Consider the following 15,564-nt stretch of genomic DNA (forward strand, 5'->3'; position numbering starts at 1 on the left):
CGCCGTCACCATGACCATAATCACCACCACCACCACCACAACCATCGATATCCATCTATGGTTAGGCTTCCGGCTTCATGAGTCGCTTCATCATTTACGTCGTCTGCCTATATTTCTTTTCCCATTGTGTCTCTATACTTCTGCCAGTGTCTGTTATTTGCTACACAAAGAGAACTTGTCTATTTCTTTCAGCGTCTCATTTTCTAATCGAATTATCATCATGTGACTTAATTCGACTACACTCCATTGCCTTTGATGTACAAATTTGTTACGCTGACAAGCCAATAAGTAGTTCCACAGGTCGGTGTGATGGTTCATTGTCAGAACTTGAGAATGTTCGGGATGTGGGAGGAATCTTGTGGATATTTCAGTTGCGTCGTCGTGTGTCGCGATGACACGATTCAGCAAGGGACGTGAGACGTGAACAACATAGGGCGATGGAGCGTTCCAGCGAACCAGTCGTGCGTTGCTTCCATGGCCGGCGCCTATTACGGAGTCAGAGGTCTGCTTTTAGCTGGTTCGCATGAAAGGGAAAACGTTGTAATTCCATTATGAATACTAAAACACTATTACGAGCCGCCGTTGTGGTTCTATTAGTCGATTACGGCCCGTTTCGGAGTCTGTGCTCCATCATGGGGCGGTAAATTGCGTTATTACTTCGCTTGCTCGAGCCCGTGTTGCGTGCCGTTGTTATACGTGCAAATATATGCTGTTGTTGCACTTTTCGCTCGGTGTGTGGTGTGTGGCTACAGCCCGGTGCACATGAACACTACACCGCTATTTCGCCGCTCGACACAGGATTATACAAGCGTCGAAGTAGCGTAATTCTCCCTAGCAGGTGACGCAGTACAATGCATTGTAATTGGCCAACAGAAGCTCGATAAGTGCTGTTATCAGTGCAGAATTATACGGCGTAGTAACAAACACGACCAAAATGAAACGGTTAAATACAACGAAAGCAATTTACTCTCACTTCGACTAAGAAATCTTTGATGTGTTACCCATTCCACCCCCACCCCATCGCCTACTCGTACCCATTTTAAGTCACAGAGCGAACTTGGGAAATCATACAATTTCTTCAAATAAACATCAGTCGCGAATAAAGCTAGCAATTTTTAATCTTCTTTATTGTCTTCGACTGTGTCAACCCGCCACGATAGCTGAGTGGTCAGCGTGACGGATTGCCGTCCTACAGGACCGGATTCGATTCCCGGCTGGCTCGGAGATTTTCTCCGCTCTGGGGCTGGATGTTGTGTTGTCTTCATCATCATTCCATCCCCCAAACGGCGCGCAGGTCACCCAATGGGGCGTCGAATGTAAGAAGACCTGCACCAAGGCAGCCGGACCTACCCTGTAAGGGGCCTCCCGCCCAATGACGCCGAATCCTTATTTCCATTTCCAAAGGGGATACAAAATCTCTTATTGAGGAAATGTTCAATAGCTGCAGTTGACATCTTTACTTGTTAAAACCAGTTTCAAGACTAACGCGTAGTTCTTAAGTGCTCCCATACAAAAAATTCCTAGTGAGGAAATCCCGCTTCAACAAAAAGTAAATACGTAATAATGTTACTGAAGTGATCAAAATAAATCCATGGTTCATAAGAGGATGACACAACGGTTATTTGCTCTCTCTCTCTCTCTCTCTCTCTCTCTCTCTCTCTCTCTCTCTCTCTCACACACACACACACACACAATGAGATACATTATAACCCAAAACGTTACGTATAACGAGCAAAAATTCAAAAATTCCGCTGAGATTGTATTTCTTTCTTCATACATTTCCTTTTTGCTGATTTACTGGAAACAGTCTACTCTCTTGCTATCTAATGAAGTACTGTACCTGTTATACTTCTCAGGAAATATCTTCTTTTCGTACAATAAGAGAGAAATATCGAAAGAAGCCAGTGAAACTTTCTCTCGACTTATTTCATGATGAGAAGATTGTAATGGCACATGTAAGGGACTTCGCAATACGTTAATGACCTCAAGTAAGACGGGAACGACAAGATTCCAGTGGGCAGAAAGGAGAGCAAAGAAGCAACATTGCCTCTAAAATATAGTGTACTCTCTTAACACTTGAGAAGGATAATCACGCTTGAGTAGCTAAATGGAATGTTTAATCAGTGAAGCCCTCGGGTTGTAAGCGAAACACACTCATCGTTACTGATGTGTAAATGAGCATTTGCAGCTTTCTGGGAAAAAAGTATATTCACGGGAATAATTACGTCTTTGGAAGCTCAAGAGTACGTCACTTATAAAATACTCAACTGTTTATATTTGCAAACAAGAGTTGAAAATGATGTAGGCACCTGAGGTACGTTTTCGTAATTTGCTTGTCGGTACTCCTCCCGCAGTAAGAGACAATGCTAAAGGGGAAATAAAAAAAGAAATCAGAAGAGTCCATACATTGCAGTTACACATTTAAATTATTTGACAGAATAGTTTTGTGCACGGATGTAGCAATTTCCACGAACTGAAACTGTGAACTGTAGGTGTCGCCACCGGCGCCAACCTTGTGCGAATGCTCTGCAACGCTAACCATTTGCATATCACAGCAACTTCTTCCTGTCGGTTAAATTTCGTGTCTGTAGCATGTCATCTTCGTGGTGCAGCAATTTTTATGGCCAGTAGTGTATATGGGAGTCCGCTTGAGTTTGCGCGCGCAACGGCCTGATTGGCCAATTTCGGTGGTATTGAACTCGGAAACGACGCAACGTATCAAATTATTCTTAACAAATATTTCTCAGCACAACCTACTCTGCAACACCCTTATCATGTTTTCGAACTGTTTCTGACCACCCTGTACGTGTAGATCCAACGAAGATCATCTTTGGTTACGGACTAGTCTCGACAATACAAAAGGTATCACTGTAGCAACTTTTTCGTGGTTAATAACGTTGGCTGTTGGCTAGCTCTGGAACGATGTCGGTGACGAAGTCATGCACAGTTCTTCTTCTTGGTTCTCAAGTTAATGTACTCCTATCTGCAGGTATATATATTTAAAGCTGTGCGTTATTACTTTGCAGAAAATTTCCCACTGCTGATGATCCTGACGGGCGTGATCGGAGGCGTGATAGTGATCATCGTCATCGCCATGATCATCATCCTGTGCCAAAGGCGGGAGAAGAAGCCGAAAGGTAAGGTGCCGCAATGGAACATTCTGGTAGCGGTGTTCTGCGTACGCACAAGGCAGCGCGACTAATGCTCGTCTTCCGGCAGTGGGTTCGAGCGCGGCAGACAGCAGAGAGGCGGAGAAGCAGTGCAAGGAGTCGGACCGGTCGTCCAACATCTCGGACCTGAAGATGGAGCTGCGCACGGGCTCGTCGGTGAGCAACGTGCACTGCGAGCTGGAATACGGGCCCGACTCTGAGACGGGCAGCGAGAGCGTGGTGACGCGCGTCGGCGTGCCGCTCGCCGGGCCCGTGGCGCTGCCCGTCAACGGCGGCGACGCACTCTACCGGTACTCGGCCGACTTCAGCGACCAGCCCTACCCCAACAAGGTGCGCCACTGCTCCCCACCTCCTCTACACTTACAGGCTCTTTCGAAATTCCGTTACAGCCTTCTGAGACTCGAACATCTACACTTAAATTACGACTGAAATTGCGTAACTGACAGTATTACGAAACACAACAGCTTATGGGCTTTGCCCTGTACTGAAGTTTTCTGACAGCTGCCGCAAGAAAAGACGGTTTTATTCACAAAACAAGTAACTTTAATACTCCATTAAATTTCGGGCATGCAGGCGCGCAAATAAAATTTTCTCCAGTGATATTTCGGCCGCATATCGTCCGGCCATCCTCAGAGTGAATCACAAGACTGACGACAAGATTATTTTTTCGTTTATTGTATTTCAATGTCCAATCCGGGGCGGGCTGGCAGCAGCATATGTGCTGCTATTCAGCCAAAAGACATTAATCATACAATAGAAAACATTTAAAATAACATAAAGGAGAAAATATGGCGTACATAGACTTAAAAAAAAAGGGGGAACATTATGGAACAGAACAGAAAAAAAGGGGAGACTGTAAAATGGAGAGACAAACCGTAAAAAATTTTCACACACAAAACAAAACCACACACTGGATCATAAAAGTTTCGACGAACGGCGTAGCACATAACAATCACTGACAATAGCACAATGTATAAGTCCAGCACACAATTAAAATCACAGTTCTTGACGCACAGCAGAACAGCGCCAAACTCAAGCCTGACGTAGTACACTGAGGACAACGAGCAGAGAGACGAGGGAGGAGGGAAGAAGTGAGGGAGGGGAGCAGAGGGGGGGAGGAGGGAAGAAGGTAGAGAGGGGAGGAGATGGGTGGGGGGCGCGCCAAAATGGACTAGGGAGGGAAGGATGTGGGAGGGAAGCAGTCGAGAAGGGAGTGCAAGGACTCAGGGAGGGAAGGAGAAAAATCAGCTCCGGGAGAAGGAGAGGAGAGGAGAGGAAAAAGGGGGCCGTGGGAAAGGTGAGGGTGGAACAAGGCCAGGTTACCGTTGAAAGGAGGGGGTGGATGTCACGGCGAAGTTCAACGTCTGGAAGGGGGAGGTGCTGGAAATGGCCCTGATGAAGGAGATACAGAGTGTGGAAGTGGAGAGAGGGAGGGATACAGGGATAGAGGCGCGGCAACGGGCGGGGGGGGGGGGTGGAGAAGAGAAAGGAAGAAACCAGGGGGTGGGGGAGATCAAGCCGTGGACAGTGTAAAGGATGCGGAGATGTTGGAGGAAAAGGAGGAGGTGCAGGAAGGGGATGAGGTCATACAGCAGCTGTGTGTGGAAAGCAAGGCGGGTATGGAACGCAAGGCGGAGCAGAAGGCAAGGTGGAGCACATGGCCTTCGAGGATTTGGAGGGCCTTGTAAAAGCAGGTGGGTACAGAGATCCAGGCAATGCTGGCATAACAGAGGATAGGACGGACGAGGCATTTGTAGGTGTGGAAGATGGCGGAAGGATGCAATCCCCATGTCCGGCCAAACAAGAGTTTCACGAGGCGGCGGCGTGAATGGGCTTCCTTTGAAGGTCTGCCTCTCTTCAGTATGGTTGTTTTCGTGCCATAATCCATGATTCTGCATATAGTTATTCAACAGAGGCATTATCTCAAAGACTTCTGACAGAAACATATTCTTCCAAGGTCTGATTGTTAGAAAATATCAGAATGAGGATCACAATCACAATTATCTTCATCTAAGTATTCTGTATCACTGTTATCCAGAATTTCGAAAATCTTCTCGATGGTGAGTTTTTCTTTATAATTCTTGATCATTGTTGAAATAATCCAAGTAGTTAGTAATGACAAATTATTGTAAAAAATGAGAGCGAAAGCTTAGAACAGCATATAAGCAGAATATGGATTGTTGTAGGAAACCAGAGATGAGGACGGCTGTAGACACTTCGTCCACGTCGTTGGCGACTTTTTTAAACCATGACAACTGTAATTCCGATAATTTACGGTGAAAACCAGTTTTGAAGTTGTGGAAACCTGTTTCAACGGAAAAAATACAAGAATCATATTGAACATTCATAGAAAATGTATGTAATTATAGAGGCTAAGTAAGGAGGCCTATTCAGTCACAATATGTGCGTGACCGACACTTTGAGCGTGCGTTGGTGGTTCAGACATTGGTCAACAGATGGCACTGGAATTCAGACACGTAGAAGAGAAGTCCGTTATAAAGTACGCTATGCCCAGAGGCTTACAAACCTTTTAGAATTATCGGCTGAAAATAGAACTGTCCACTGCAGTGGCCAAATACATCAAAAGGGCTAACAAACACAGCTGCCCGGGCCATACTGAGGTATGTCGTGTCCCAGCAACAGTAATGCTAGTGAAAAATACACTCCTGGAAATTGAAATAAGAACACCGTGAATTCATTGTCCCACGAAGGGGAAACTTTATTGACACATTCCTGGGGTCAGATACATCACATGATCACACTGATAGAACCACAGGCACATAGACACAGGCAACACAGCATGCACAATGTCGGCACTAGTACAGTGTATATCCACCTTTCGCAGCAATGCAGGCTGCTATTCTCCCATGGAGACGATCGTAGAGATGCTGGATGTAGTCCTGTGGAACGGCTTGCCATGCCATTTCCACCTGGCGCCTCAGTTGGACCAGCGTTCGAGGTGGACGTGCAGACCGCGTGAGACGACGCTTCATCCAGTCCCAAACATGCTCAATGGGGGACAGATCCGGAGATCTTGCTGGCCAGGGTAGTTGACTTACACCTTCTAGAGCACGTTGGGTGGCACGGGATACATGCGGACGTGCATTGTCCTGTTGGAACAGCAAGTTCCCTTGCCGGTCTAGGAATGGTAGAACGATGGGTTCGATGACGGTTTGGATGTACCGTGCACTATTCAGTGTCCCCTCGACGATCACCAGAGGTGTACGGCCAGTGTAGGAGATCGCTCCCCACACCATGATGCCGGTTGTTGGCCCTGTGTGCTTCGGTCGTATGCAGTCCTGATTGTGGCGCTCACCTGCACGGCGCCAAACACGCATACGACCATCATTGGCACCAAGGCAGAAGCGACTCTCATCGCTGAAGACGACACGTCTCCATTCGTCCCTCCATTCACGCCTGTCGCGACACCACTGGAAGCGGACTGCACGATGTTGGGACGTGAGCGGAAGACGGCCTAACGGTGTGCGGGACCGTAGCCCAGCTTCATGGAGACGGTTGCGAATGGTCCTCGCCGATACCCCAGGAGCAACAGTGTCCCTAATTTGCTGGGAAGTGGCGGTGCGGTCTTCTACGGCACTGCGTAGGATCCTACGGTCTTGGCGTGCATCCGTGCGTCGCTGCGGTCCGGTCTCAGGTCGACGGGCACGTGCACCTTCCGCCGACCACTGGCGACAACATCGATGTACTGTGGAGACCTCACGCCCCACGTGTTGAGCAATTCGGCGGTACGTCCACCCGGCCTCCCGCATGCCCACTGTACGCCCTCGCTCAAAGTCCGTCAACTGCACATACGGTTCACGTCCACGCTGTCGTGGCATGCTACCAGTGTTAAAGACTGCGATGGAGCTCCGTATGCCACGGCAAACTGGCTGACACTGACGGCGGCGGTGCACAAATGCTGCGCAGCTAGCGCCATTCGACGGCCAACACCGCGGTTCCTGGTGTGTCCGCTGTGCCGTGTGTGTGATCATTGCTTGTACAGCCCTCTCTCAGTGTCCGGAGCAAGTATGGTGGGTCTGACACACCGGTATCAATGTGTTCTTTTTTCCATTTCCAGGAGTGTATAAGCACTTCAAATAAATTTGGATCTGCTACTGGATAGGTCTATCTTCTGGAAGACTAGGAGTAAGGTCAACTAACAATGTTTGCCATCTTTTAGAAATTCTCCACGGTTAACAGTGGTTTTTAGCTGCAAAATGAGGCGTTCTAATGCCCGAAAAGTTTTTATTCACATTGACGTTAGTTGTCAAAGCCTTCGCATTTGTAAATTAAAAAGCAAAACCTCCATATGGATGAGATGTTGAGCTGACGAGGAGAGCTCGGCAAGTGCCATAACGTGAGTTCCCAGTAACTTCGCTCAGTGAAGAGGAGCCTAAATAATTGATTACCTGTAGATATGGAACCGTTTCTGAGCAAATGAATGTCAAAGTTTTCGATGTAATTTAGATACCTTCCTGCGCGCTAAAAGCACAGCCTAACTGGCGCCATAGTGCCTAGCGTCGCGATCTCACTTTTTCGTCCCGTGTTCGAAACCCGATTATTGTTTAATTCATTTTACATTACTTTATTTTGTTTATCTCCCCATGTCCGTAGAAGGTTACTACACGAGTGTTTTGTATCAAGTTAGGGAATACAGGAGCGTTATATTAGCTGCAAAATTACTACTGGGTTTCACAACAAGCCGAAACATAGAAGTTCCGAGCACCATAAGCATCGGGCGAAGGCAGGTTTATCACAGCGACATGTCGTCGTATGAATTTAATTTGGGAAAGAAGCGTCGTTAACATTGCTGAAGATTAAATGCGTTGTCAATAATTTCGTGGTGAAGCGAGCATGGCGCATCATTTTTCCGAAAACTGGCTCTTATAGCTGATTATGAATCAAAATACGCTGCAGAAATTTCACTGAAAAAATTTCAGATCATTTTTCCATTTATTTTTTGGTTTTATTTTTAAATTCATTCACCTGCCATACACGTAGTAGACGAATAAGGACAACGTCATTTCAATATACATCAGGAGAACGTCAGTTACGTATTCCAATATGGACATAGTTGGCAAAAAGTAAAACCGAAACAAAAGCAGTAATCGGGTTTAGACTGAACTGTTTGCTCGGTAAAAAGGCGCATAAATAACCTCGAAAACTATGAACGTCATTTTCTCAGAAAATGCCTATATCTCTGACGGCCTATATCTCTGACATAGATCTGTTGTAGAATTTTAGAACATGTTTTTTGCTCGCGTAGCTTGTCATTTCTGGAAAGTCAGAATCTACTCTGTAGGAATCTACATGGATTCCGGAAACAGCGATCGTGTGAGACCCAACTCGCTTTATTTGTTCATGAGACCCAGAAAATATTAGATACAGGCTCGCAGGTAGATACTATTTTCCTTGACTTCCGGAAGGCGTTCGATACAGTTCATAAACAAAGTAAGAGCCTACGGAACATCACACCAACTTTTTGTCTGGATTGAAGAGTTTTTAGCAAACAGAACACAGCATGTTGTTCTCAATGGAGAGACGTCTGCAGACGTTAAAGTAACATCTGGCGTGTCTGGAGTGTCATGGGACCATTGCTTTTCGGAATATATATAAATGACCTAGTAGATAGTGTCGGAAGTTCCATGCGGCTTGTCGCGGATGATGCTGTAGTATACAGAGAAGTTGCTGCATTAGAAAATTGCAGCGAAATGCAGGAATATCTGCAGCGGATAGGCACTTGGTGCAGGGTGTGGCAACTGACCCTTAACATAGACAAATGTAATGTATTGCGAATACGTAGAAATAAGGATCCTTTATTGTATGATTATATGATAGCGGAACAAACACTGTTAGCAGTTACTTCTGTAAAATATCTGGGAGTATGCGTGCGGAACGATTTGAAGTGGAATGATCATATAAAATTAATTGTTGGTAAGGCGGGTGCCAGGTTGAGATTCATTGGGAGAGTCCTTAGAAAATGTAGTCCATCAAGAAAGGAGGTGGCTTACAAAACACTCGTTCGGCCTGTACTCGAAATTGCTCATCAGTGTGGGATCCGTACCACGTCGGGTTGACGGAGGAGATAGAGAAGATCCAAAGAAGAGCGGCGCGTTTCGTCACAGGGTTATTTGGTAAGCGTGATAGCGTTACGGAGATGTTTAGCAAACTCAAGTGGTAGACTCTTCAAGAGAGGCGCTCTGCATCGCGGTGTAGCTTGCTGTCCAGGTTTCGAAAGGGTGCGTTTCTGGATGAGGTATCGAATATACTGCTTCCCCCTACTTATACCTCCCGAGGAGATCACGAATGTAGCCGGCCAGAGTGGCCGTGTGGTTCTAGGCGCTACAGTCTGGAACTGCGTGGCCGCTACGGTCGCAGGTTCGAATCCTACCTCCGGCATGGATGTGTGTGATGTCATTAGGTTATTTAGGTTTAAGTAGTTCCAAGTTTTAGGGGACTGATGACCACAGCAGTTAAGTCCCATAGTGCTCAGAGCCATTTGAACCATTTGATCACGAATGTAAAATTAGAGAGATTCGAGCGCTCGCGGAGGCTTTCCAGCAATCGCTCTTCCCGCGAACCACACGCGAGTGGAACAGGAAAGGGAGGTAATGACAGTGGCCACCGTTGGTGGCTTGCGGAGTATAAATGTAGATGTAGAGGTCTACCAATATGATGAGACACGTTTCAGCTTATTTTGACGCCTCTTCCTCTGAGTTAGGTTTCTGGGAAATCGGGTTTTGGCATTTGCCGAGTTCTGCTCGTGAGAGACCCGGGTATTGTTGGAAGAGCCGTGACGAGTGTGGCCTCGCTGTTGCAGGACGGGCAGAACAACAACGGATACGTGCCGTACGTGGACTACTCGCGCGAGTACACGCCGCCGGCGACGCTGGCGCTGGAGACGAGCCGCGAGTCGCTGGGCGCGCCTGTGGACCCGCGCTACTCCGCCGTCTACGGCAACCCCTACCTGCGCGCTCCGCCCGCAGGCGCCGCCACGCTGCCGCTGCCGCTGCCGCTGAGCGCGCAGCAGCCGGTGGGCGCGCCCGCGCCGCCCCCCTACTCAACCGCCGCCGCCGCCTCCGCAGCCGCCGCCGCCGCCGCCTCCGCAGCCGCCGCCGCTGCCGCCGCCTCCGCCGCCCGCAACGGCGCGGTGCCGCAGGTGGCGCGCCTGCCCTCGTCGCCCACGTCGCAGTACATCGTGCCCAGCTCGCAGCCGGCCGCCGTCAAACGGGGCACGCTGGCCACGCACGTATAATGCCGACTCCCCCCGCGGGCGCCCCACCTCCAGGTCCTCGCGATTGTCGAAAGAGCTTCCACTCGGTAAACCCCCCTCCCAAGCCCCCTCCCTCCCAACCACCAAGAACACTACTTCCCCAAGTCGCGCGCGGATACCAAAGACTTTTTAAACGTAAAATAAAATTTCCAAACAACTTCCTGTACGAAGTGCAAAGAGACGCTGTCGTGGTATATTTTTCTTTCCGTGAAAGAACGTAGCATGTGCAGGTGTTCGCCGTTTGAAAAAAAAGCGGTGTTAGAAGCAGTGCGTGTGCTCTGACCCGAGAGTCTCCCGCTGACGTTCTGTTTGTGGCTGCCGAGACTTGACTTGTGCCATAACGCGAGAGACGATGCAAGTAGTGAGCGAGGAGTTACCTAAACTCCAGTAGTGGCGAGGTAACCACCATCGACAGGCTTCAGTCCGCTTCGATGTAATGTAATGGTCGACCGAAGGCTTGTTGTATCGCTCTGTTTCTATACGCATTGCAGCCGAACTTAACTCGTATGTAAATATCTTAACTGTGATTTGAATAATATTTTTAATGTGTTTGCTATCAGATCGTCATTTTGGAATTTCTTCCACTTTGAGAAAAAAATGTTAAGTCCATTAAATAAACAAAAATAAGAAATTAAAAAAAAGAATGAAAAGTATTCGGGCCTAATTATTCAGCTTTTGGACTCTGTGTCATTTTTTTTACAATGGAGAGGAAAAAAAGTACGAGGATCTATCGAGTTAGTTGCCAAATGGCTTGTAGTCAGACTTTATACTCCATGTCAATTGTACCAGGGCTGTAGGTAAAGCGGAGGACACGAACGAGACTCCAGTGCTATTAAGACTTCTTGTCTAGCGTTCCGAGTGTTTTATCGCATCGATTTGTTACTCACAGTTGGTTATTTTTGTATTGTAGCGGGCACTCAAGACAAAGTTAGATCGACCGAAAATACGACTTATAGCGATCTCCCGTCCCTCCTGCTAATAAAGTTGACCGTTAAAAAAGAGGATGAATTTTTTTATAATGTTGCAGGCCAGTCTGTCTGGTGCTGAAGTAGTGGTGCCAGAGGTCGTTTTATGATCAATTGTGTTGATCTGTGTAGAGTGCATTCATTCTGGAAGAAAAAAAAAAGGAGGACAAGATATATGCTGCTGCTACAGCCGTGTTTCTAGAACAAGAAACGAAATGGTTAATTGTGTTGATACAATAATTATTTTATGCTACGGTTGCTGTTGAATGAAGACTGCCTTTAGCACAGCGTGGTAAATGTTGTGTGTTTGGGCCTAATTGTTTTTATATAGTTCTCTCTCATATAATATATATGTGTGTGTAAATATGTACATGACTGTATAAAAATATTTGCCAGAGTCGTGTAAATTTTATTAAGTTAATAAAATGGAAGCACAGCAACGAAAGAATTCCGCTATCAGAAGCTTAAAAGTCTTTCTCTACTGTGAGTAGCTCTGGACTGTTCCTACGTGAAATAAATACTAGAGTTCAAGCATTCACTGTTAACCATTTCTTGTTGAAGGTGTTGTTTAAGTGGTGACGTTGAATGTGTTTCCAACAAGTAAGAAACATTCCTCAGTATTTTAAGGAAATTCAGGTTATTAGAATGTTATTTAGATAGCCTTTTATATATAAAAAAGAACGTTGCCTATGGCCCTGATTCATTCGATTGTAGATTCATTTCTGTTTCTATTGAACTTGACTCAACGTCGTCATTTTTTCTTACACACTTTTTGGATTTCAAAGGAGAAAACTGTCCTAATAAAGCAATATGAGACTTTCGTGACTGACAGCTCACAGTTTCTTTCTTTGCTCCTGCTACACCATCCCTAATTCACTTTACGAAAATGAACACTCCAGACACACATCAGAGCACAACAAGCATGGTTATATACATTCGGCGAGTGAATACATCAGACGCATGCACACACACACACACACACACACACACACACACACACACACACACAAAGAGAAATGACTGACTAGAACGTGACTCGGCGAAATGCAACCATGGAATACAGAGGAAGAAACAACCACACTTCTAAGCAAATGCAGAATGAAAACTTCTTACAACTTCTAATCCAATAGTCTACTTGCGACGTAGTCGGTGTCTTTAGATCTCTGGTAAGCCTTGAGTACCTGTATGGTTGAAGTGAAAGAGGTGAAATATTACTATCGCGCGCCTAGAGTCGTAGCAGATTGTCAGATGGAACCGCCGCTACAACCTAAGCTATCGACTTTGGCCTATTTACCACAATTACTCTTCGTCCACACATTGGTGCCAACTTGGCGCCAACAATGGTCAATATTTATGGAACATTCGCCACACATTTCAACCAACAATGAGTCGAATTCGTAATGAGTTCACGTAAACATATCTGATGGACAGATCGCGGCTGGTGCATTTACCCTTTTTAGCGCATGAATAATTGTATTTTGTCATTCAAAACAGATAAAGGGCTACCTTTAAAATAATTGTATGGGTTTAACACTTCACACTTTTAGAAATCAGTAAGAGTTTTTAAAATAAATATTAATTTCTTAGTTACCATACTTAAAATTTCATTAACTTGTTTTGAGATTTTATTTACAGTTATTGTTGCAGGTTCAACATGCGTCAGTTATTAGAACATCTGAAGCATAAACCTTCAAGTCGGGACAGTTTGATAGGTTTTGTCGCAAGTCAATAACAGATTTTGAACTGCTTCTTAAAATAATTGAACCCAAAATATAAAATAAAGATAGTTTTTGGATGGAAGATATATCCAGAAAATTGACACTTGATTTCTTGCTTCACTATAGATCCGACATTTCCTTTTTAAAATATCCTCTCAGGTGATGTCTTTGATAGTGCCTGAAGTTTGCAAAACAATATGTGAGGTCTGGAAATATGAAAGGTAATATCCAGTTTTTTTAAGTACGTTCAGTGAGAAATAGTTTCAAAAGCACCACTGAGTTTCTAAGCCTACATTCCTATTTTGCTGCTCACTTGTCCAAGAAAACTACCCATTTTTTAAAGTACGTTCAGTGAGAAATAGTTTCAAAAGCACCACTGAGTTTCTAAGCCTACATTCCTATTTTGCTGCTCACTTGTCCAAGAAAACTACCCATTAGATCGCAGGAAAATGGTATACTTCGATATGCTTCATTGTAGATGTCCCTGTACGAACTAAGACTCCTTTTTTAATTCTGATATGGTGCAGTCTATAACGAATTTTTTCTGGATGCGCTGCCATGCGTCCACTGTAGTATTGCAATCTTTGTGGTTCCTGGTAGTAGGACTCCACAAATGTACTCCCGAAAAACTCATGGACTTGCCTGTTAGTCCATTTTTCCTGCTACATTGTAATTTCAAAAATCAACGTTGTAATACAAGCAACAAATAAACAAACAGACTCGGGTTTCTGAACAACAATGGAAACAAACAACGTTGGCGCCAATGTGTGGTTGACTTACTGATATTTGCCCCGACGCCCTTTGATATTTGGTCGAAATAATGACAAGCGACGGAGGCGTACCAATATTGGGGCCAATGTTGGTTCCTATGCTATTTCACCGATCCACGCATTTGACCAACTAATAATCTGCGCCAGTGTTAGACTCAGTGGGTGGATCCAGCCTTAGGGTTACGTACATTACAAAACGGACATTTCCTTAACGTTGTCTTTAAACGCCTCACATACTGTTTTGAAAACTTCAGGCATAGTCTAGTGACAATATTCGAGTGGGTATTTTAAAAAGGAAATGTAGGCTTTTGAAACTGTCTCATGTAGGAAGAAATCGATGTGTCAACGCCAAACAAACTTTTCCCTCAAAACAATACCTTTATTTCTTATTTTGGATTGAATCATTTGAAGAAGCAGCTCAAAATCTGCTGTTAGCGTACGACAAAACATATGAAACAGTCCTGAGGTTTCATGCGTCAAATGGCCTGCAACAATGATTGTAAATAAAATCACAGGACATGTAGATGAATTTTTAATTATGGTGACTGATAACCTACAAATTACTTAAAAATTAGTGATTACTAAATGTGAGAAGTGTTTTAGGCTGACAAATTTTTTACAAATGATCCTTTGCAGTTCTATAATAACAAAATACAATTATTCATGCGTTCAAAACCGCAAATGCTCTACAAATTCAACTGAATGTAGTCTCGAATGTGTGTCCCTATCTCACAAATATTGATCAAAGACGGCGCCAACGTTGGCACCAATTTGTTGACGAAGGGTAACAATGAGAGTGCGAGCTGATATTTCCAGCGATTATCGCTGCGCTTGCGCACAGGGCACTTGATTTTCCTGCGCGCCTTTAGTTGAGGGCTGTTTATAGACACCTATTTTCACTTATCTTTTATTTATAACTCCAGTGTCAAGGGAAAAATACAAGTGAATTATGCATACGAACGTCACATCCTCATTGTAAGCAAGACTCTGATTAGAAAACCCTATTCTGAACGATGTACTCTAACGAAAAAAACGTCTTACAGTAGTAGCATACATAGTGCCAAGGTTATTAAGATATTTATACTGCAGGTGCGGACACAGTGAACATGCAGATGAAGAATTTGACCGACATCTTTCCGGATGGTTGAGTAAAATGAAAAGGTAAGTCGATTTAATATTTTTACGTCACACGTACCTGATAATCTCAGTCAATGCAGATACAACTGCAATCAAGAAACTGCATGTAGAACAGTACAGACTGTTCTGCTCTAGAGCGTATCGGAATGCACAGTCGACGTGTTGTAAGGACTCGCCGATCTCTTTATCCGGCGCTTTAAATATTATTTGATAAAGTCGCAATAGGTCGTGAGAAGCCAGTTACCAGTACGAACGTTGCTGAAAACGGTTCTCATCTCACCGTGCTTGTAAAGGAGAGTGAATGAATATACAGGGAGTATCAAAAAGAATCATCCGATTTAAAAGAATCGTAACTATTAGGTTATTTGACATATGTGCGTGAACAACGCACTGTTGGAAGGAGCAAATTCTCGAGTTTTACGTGGTTCCCCCTAGGTAGCAGCAGTGTGCGCCCACTTCAGTCGGGACAACAGAAAGCGTTTTGTGTTCTACGTTTTGCGCAGAGAGTGTCAGTAATAACTCTTCAGAGTG

General features: G+C 45.1%; 1 protein-coding gene across 5 annotated transcripts in view; it reads left to right on the top strand.

Moving 5' to 3' along the window:
* The window catches only part of LOC126266784 (irregular chiasm C-roughest protein-like), a 1,732,081-nt gene extending 1,719,842 nt beyond the window's left edge, over nt 1-12,239 (top strand). For all 5 annotated transcript variants that reach the window (XM_049971325.1, XM_049971326.1, XM_049971327.1 and 2 more), the window contains 3 exons: nt 3,027-3,137; nt 3,220-3,500; nt 9,991-12,239. In XM_049971325.1, the coding sequence (XP_049827282.1) occupies nt 3,027-3,137; nt 3,220-3,500; nt 9,991-10,425 (827 nt within the window). In that variant the 3' untranslated portion in view covers nt 10,426-12,239. The remainder of the gene's footprint in view (nt 1-3,026; nt 3,138-3,219; nt 3,501-9,990) is intronic.
* The last annotated feature ends 3,325 nt before the right edge of the window (nt 12,240-15,564 follow it).

This window comes from Schistocerca gregaria, chromosome 4 (genome assembly GCF_023897955.1).
Source record: "Schistocerca gregaria isolate iqSchGreg1 chromosome 4, iqSchGreg1.2, whole genome shotgun sequence".
NCBI lineage: Eukaryota > Metazoa > Arthropoda > Insecta > Orthoptera > Acrididae > Schistocerca > Schistocerca gregaria.